The sequence below is a fragment of the Raphanus sativus genome, chromosome 2, assembly GCF_000801105.2.
Source record: "Raphanus sativus cultivar WK10039 chromosome 2, ASM80110v3, whole genome shotgun sequence".
NCBI lineage: Eukaryota > Viridiplantae > Streptophyta > Magnoliopsida > Brassicales > Brassicaceae > Raphanus > Raphanus sativus.
Genome location: NC_079512.1, coordinates 15,181,361 through 15,187,880, shown reverse-complemented (window position 1 = coordinate 15,187,880; position 6,520 = coordinate 15,181,361). Strand labels below are relative to the sequence as shown.

Sequence of the window (6,520 nt, the reverse complement as noted above, 5' to 3'; positions counted from 1 at the left end):
ACGAAACCATCTTTAAAGATAACGGGAATCCGCACTCAACCATATCAACACACAAGAATAAAAAACATGATGCAATCTAGCCCTAGTCCTAGTCAGGTTATTAACTCAGTCTTACTACCATTTCATCTCAGCTTAGCCCATGCTAAACTGAGTCCGATTCATAAAAATAATAACCCTAAGGACTCTACCAAGCAATAATGAGATTATTTTAATCTATATGCAGATTCGATCTATCCTAAATTCCAAGTGAAATTCAAATAAACCAACTCACAGAACTACCCTAAATTCTAAGTGGAATTCAAACAAGCCAACTCACAGAACTACCCTAAATTCCAAGTGGAATTCAAACAAACCAGCTCACAAAACTACCCTAAATTCCAAGTGGAATTCAAGTGGAATTCAAACAAGCCAACTCACAATGTTCTATGCCTATAAGCAGCTGGTTAATCGAAGAAGACTTAGCCAAAACCCGACCATGACATTTTAAATGGACTGGACTGGACTTATATTGACTTGGACAGAACCTCCCCTGATTCATTCTGGTCTGGACTGAATTCAACACGAGTATAATCTTCCCTAGCTGCTGGACAATTCCTTCGGACTTCTGGAGGAGTATCAAACTTCAGAACTTTGACTACTCTGAAACCGTGGAACTGAAATGATCTTGGACAGCACTTCCACTTGATCATCAAAGAATATGACTAGAGTGGACAGATTGATTTGGGTAGAGCTCTCTCTCTCTCTCTCTCTCTCTCTCTCTCTCTCTCTCTCTCTCTCTCTCTCTCTCTCTCTCTCTCTCTCTCTCTCTCTCTCTCTCTCTCTCTCTCTCTCTCTCTCTCTCTCTCTCTCTCTCTCTCTCTCCACGTTTTTGGAGTGCTTTGGTGTGGAATGGATGATTCAAAACTGAAGGGATGGGCTGGGTATTTATATAAACCATCGGCCATTCATATTGAACCACTCCAGCGCCTGTGTGTCAGCCCGTATGCTTCCGATCGCATGTGCGGCGACACACGGGCGCACACATGTCATCAAGCATGTCTCAGTAACATGTAGTAAGACAACTCCACGTCCAGATGTCTCTCAGCATGGCTGGAGTGCATGACTTTCGACACACGGGTTGCTACATGTCGATCAGCATGCTTCGGTTGCAGATATCGCGACACTTCGTGTTTCTGTGTGTCAAACTGCATGTGATGCTTTCATGCACGGCGGCACCTCGTGCTTGTGTAGACAGATAGGTCATCAGATGATTGACGCCACGTTCTAATCCCTTAGATCAAGCCACCTCGAGCTTATCGATGCATTCAGCTGATTTCGGTCCTTCCGGCATATTTTCGACCCGTGATCAATCCTGAATATTTTTCCGCTCCCGCTCTGATGCGCTGAATATTTTTAATAAACTACAAAGAAATCCTGACCTTGATGGAAAATATTTCCCGAGCCTCCGGCTTCCCCGAGAAATTCTATAATACCGAAATTAGGGGTTTTGCCCAACTTCGGGTTTTTCCGTCGTGCTTGTTTCTCATCCTGATAAATTTTCCTCCTGATTCTGACTTATGATGTCTCTGAAATAATATTTCGCTCATACGAACTTTCGTGGAAAACTTCGTGGTTAAGAAACATCGTGCTTCTAAAACGTCGAGCTTATAAACCGTCGTGCTTCCAAAAATATGATGCTCCCAAAACGTCCGTCTCATCAATCCAACACATTTTCTAACCATGGTCGAGCAGCTTATTAGACTCATGGTTCATCCACGATCAATTCTTTGACCACGTCGTACTTCAAAATTTCTCGATCGGTCTTTATCGCCCGCGATTCAACCACCATGTTAATGTTTGACCAATCTTCCATTTTTCCTGAACCATGTTAAGTTTTAAGTGATAGGAAACTTAAAATTTTCAATCCTCAAAAGCTCAGCTCCAAATTTCTACTTTGTCGATCTCGACCATTTTATCCCTTCATAAGGGTTATCACACTCGGGCCAATCAAGTTTGCGATAAAGCACAATAAAACCAACGAAGCAAGCTTCATGGATTGTATAGCTCAGTTGTTTCTGCAACAAAGTAATGATATAGCATGTATCATTTATGACGAGTCCATGTATTCATGTGAAGCTGCAGCCACAGAGTTCAAGATTCCTAGTGTCATCTTTACCACTACAAGTGCTACAAATCATGTTTCACGATGCATTTTCAGAAAACTCAATGTCGAAAGGTTATTCTCCGACATAGAAGGTGCCCTAAAATAAAGCTCAATGACTCATCTAAGACTAATTGTTTCACTAAACATGGTTTCGTTTTACTTTGCAGATTCAGATGTGCAAGACGAGGTGGTTGAAAATTTGTATCTAATAAGATACAAACACTTACGACCTTCAGGAATTAGGCCATTAAAGCCACATCTGGAACTGCGTAGGGACTAGTCAAGAAAAGAAAAGCTTCCGCTTTCATCATAAACACGTCGAGCTGTCTAGAGAGCTTGTCTATGTCTTGGCTGCAACAGAACTCAAAATTCCAGTTTACCCTTTAGGGCCTCTTCACATTTCAGCTGCAGCGCCTTCTAGTTTATTGAAACAAGACAAAAGCTGCATTGAATGTCTGAACAAGCCGAAAACAAGGTCAGTCATATACATAAGCATGTGAAGCATGGTTAATATGGAAACCAAGGAAGTTGTGGAGATGGCGTAGGGATTGTGTAATAGCAGCCAACCATTCTTATGGGTCATCAGAAATGACTCCATCACTGGTCCTGATTGGATAGAGATATTTCCAGAGGAATTGAGTAAGATTGTGTCAGAAAAAGGATACATTGTGAAATGGGCACCACAGGTAGAAGTGCTTGCACATCTTGCAGTCGGAGGCTCTGGAGCCACTGTGGATGGAACTCAACGCTCGGGGGCATTGTGTAAGAGTTCCAATGATTTGCAGGCTTGGCGAGCAGATGTTAAATGCTATGTATATAGAAAGCATCTGGAGTGTAGGAATTCAACTTGAAAGTGAAGTTGAAAGAGGACAGGTCGAGAGAGCTGTGAAAAGGTTGACTGTGGATGAAGAAGGTGCATGGATGAGAAAAAAAACCATTGCTCTAAATGAGAAGGTCAAAGCTTCTGTGAGAAATGTAAAAAATGGAGGCTCCTCATGTAATGCATTGGATGAGCTCGTCAAGTACTTAGAGAGAAATTAAAAAGCTGCACTTCATGTATTACATCACTGAATGTTTTGATCAAATAAAATTCTTCAAGTACATGGTTTTCTTTAAAATTAAAAAAAAAGAAAGAGAAATTATAATTAAATATGAGTCTCTTTTGGCAGTTTGCCTATAATGGAATTGTTGCATTACAGAAAAAAACAATTTCACATAAAGCCAAAGAAGACAAGAGGATCAAGAAGTAAGAAGCAACTTTGATTTTGTCTCTCGTTACTCTCTAACAAGATAAAGACATGCAACCGCCTTATCGTACTCACATACATCATCCACCACATGCTTGCTTCACATGTGGTGAAGAGAGCCAACAAAACGTGATACGCAGTATCATTGCCCACAAGCCTGAAAATATGATATTTACATGGGAAAGATACTTTATCAATAAAAAAGGAGATTACTTCTTAGATGTTCTTGCAGGAAAGAAAAAAATGGAGGAAAAGCGAGCGAGGAAAAGGCTAGTGTTGGTTCCAGTTCCAGCTCACGGACATTTATCTCCAATGATGCAACTTGCCAATGCTCTTCACTTGAAGGGTTTCTCAATCACTGTTGCTCAGACCAAGTTTAATTACTTTAACCCTCGAGATGACTCCACCGACTTTCAGTTTGTCACCATACCAGAAAGCTTACCGGAGTCTGAGTTCAAGAATCTCGGGCCAATACGGTTTCTGCATAAGCTCAACAAAGAGTGTCAGGTGAGCTTCAAGGACTGTTTGGGTCAGTTGTTGCTACAAAAAGGTAATGAGATCGTATGTGTTTTCTACAACGAGTTCATGTACTTTGCTGAAGCTGCAGCCAAAGAGTTGTATTGAATGGTTGAACAAACGAAAGAAAAACTCTGTGATATTTGTAAGCTTGGGAAGCTTAGCGTTGATGGAAATCAGTGAAGTGATGGAAACAGCTTCGGGGTTATATAGTAGCAACCAACACTTCTTGTGGGTGATTAGGCCAGGGTCAATACGTGGTTCAGAATGGATAGAGTCATTGCCTGAAGAGTTTAGTCATATGGTTTCAGATCGAGGTTACATTGTGAAATGGGCACCACAGAAGGAAGTACTTGCTCATCCTGCAGTAGGAGGGTTTTGGAGCCATTGTGGATGGAACTCGACACTAAAGAGCATCGGGGAAGCAGTTCCAATGATCTGCAAGCCGTTTTCTGGTTATCCAAAGGTGAATGCGAGGTTCTTGGAGTGTGTTTGGAAAATTGGGGTTCAAGTGGAGGGTGATTTAGACAGAGGAGCGGTGGAGAGAGCTGTGAAGAGGTTAATGGTGGGCGAGGAAGGAGAGGAGATGAGGAAGAGAGCCGTAAGTTTGAAGGAGAAACTAAGAGCCTCTGTCAGAAGTGGAGGTTCTTCACACAACTCGCTAGAGGAGTTTGTAAGCTTCTTCAGGACTGTGTAACAAAATTAGAATCTAGTCTCTACATAATTCACCATGCCTTGCCAGTGAAACAGAAGGTTAAAAAAGCTTATGCTAAAGAAACCAATGGATGAATAACTTGTGTTGTATTAAGAAATAAATGTACTTTTTCTATTCTAGAAGAATCTTACTTTTCAACCATAAAATCAAACGGGGGACACTAATGTGATGTGAGGATAAGGTTGTCACTGAATGTGTGATGTATAGAGAATAGTATATTGCTGGAGATTAATGTTTCTTTATAAAAGTATGATCATCTATTGGAGAGGAAAAGGTCTTAGATTATTATCTAAATCTCAAAGTAGAACCATACGTAGCTAAAACCATTAAGATATGTTAGCCAGTAGACATGCTTTTGTTGTAATGTCACTTTCTCCCTTTTGTTCAAAGTTAATTGGTGTTTGGCTCTCTAATCCAATGAAAGGTTAGTACTTAAGAAAATAATAGTTGTCTTAAACAGATGTATATATCGAAAGTAGATAAACATAAACACTGTGTCTGACGCCATCCCAGAAAAAAATAAACAGTTAACAATGCTGAGAAATACGACAAACACTCTCTTGAACATCTTTCTGGGTTGTGACAAGAGAGAGTAAGGAAAGAGACTTACCTCCCATTACAATATATAAACCAGTACATAAAACTAGTCAGAAGTCTTCAAGTATGCATTGTGCTCCAATAATACTCATTGGTCTAGATTCGACATGATATGTTGTCTGATCTCCTATGTAGATAGGCTTAGAAAAAACTCGTAAAAAGAACCTGTAACAATAATCAAGAAAGAACAAGGCCTGTAAAGATGCAGGAGTATTCGAGAACGGTATAACTAAACCTGACCAAACTACCTGAAGACATGGATTTTGCTGAGAGAAACAAAACATAGGGAAGATAAAGCCACTCTTGAGTATTACCAACTCTTTTGCAATTACAAATGATTTACATACAGGAATGGTTTAATTTACCATAAGAAAGAACGTGAAACTATCACTATGGTTGCCATATCTATAAACAAACTAGAAGAATACAGTATTGTGCTACACAATATATGGCTCCAAGAACAGTTTATACTTCCCAAAGATGAATCGACTCTGATTCGTTAGTTCTGTGAAAATTAAAAATGCAGAGAACAAGCCGATTAAAAAAAAAGGCCAAAGGATTTATTGTATACCATTATATATATAGCAAAGACAGAAACTTGATTAGTTTCAATCAAATCGTATGAGAATTATATTAACTGTACTTAAAAGGACAGAAACTTAATCAGTTCCACGAGCAAAAACAAAGCTCACACCTATTCGATTCATTTTAATTCTCATTCGCGCTTCCACCTCCAACAGGAGGATAGGAAGCCACGGATCCAAACTTGTTCTGCTGCATCATATACGGATTTGCAGGTCCACCACCACTTCCATGATGATAAGGATCATGAGCGTGATTCTGGTGATGATATCCTTGCATACCCATATGATGCGCATACACTGGCATCTGCATCATCGGAGGCGGAGGCGGCGGCACTCCCACATGTTCTTGGAAGCTCTGTGGAGGGACAGGGGTTGAGGAGAAGAGCTTGTCCGAAGAAGAGGGACCGTCCGTGGTCAATCCCTGCATCCTTTTGAGGTAGAGCCTGTACTTCTGGAGGTGAGACGCGACGTTCTCTCGAGTCAATCCTTCGACGTTCATAAGCTGCATAATCGTCTTGGGCACGGCGTTTTTAACCCCCAGGTGGGCCACAACATCCACGAATCTCTTGTGCAGCTGCGGGGTCCACACCAAACGCGCCCGTTTCAGTGTCTTCCCATTAGTCAGATCTTCAGTCCCCGAATCTCCTTCTTCTTCATCCTCCTCCGATATTATCTTTTGTTTCTTCGAATCCGATCCGGGACTGCTCGATCCTACTCG

General features: G+C 40.9%; 1 protein-coding gene and 2 pseudogenes across 1 annotated transcript in view; 2 read left to right on the top strand and 1 right to left on the bottom strand.

Annotated features, from left to right (window-relative positions):
- Positions 1-2,099: 2,099 nt before the first annotated feature.
- Positions 2,100-3,184, top strand: LOC108835317 (UDP-glycosyltransferase 76E4-like; annotated as a pseudogene).
- A 123-nt stretch (positions 3,185-3,307) lies between these two features.
- Positions 3,308-4,738, top strand: LOC108825210 (flavonol 3-O-glucosyltransferase UGT76E12-like; annotated as a pseudogene).
- A 1,018-nt stretch (positions 4,739-5,756) lies between these two features.
- The window catches only part of LOC108825195 (transcription factor LUX), a 1,275-nt gene continuing 511 nt past the window's right edge, over positions 5,757-6,520 (bottom strand). Inside the window, exon 2 of the mRNA XM_057000062.1 lies at positions 5,757-6,520. This exon is cut by the window's right edge and continues 6 nt beyond it. Within this exon, the coding sequence (XP_056856042.1) occupies positions 5,927-6,520 (594 nt within the window). The 3' untranslated portion in view covers positions 5,757-5,926.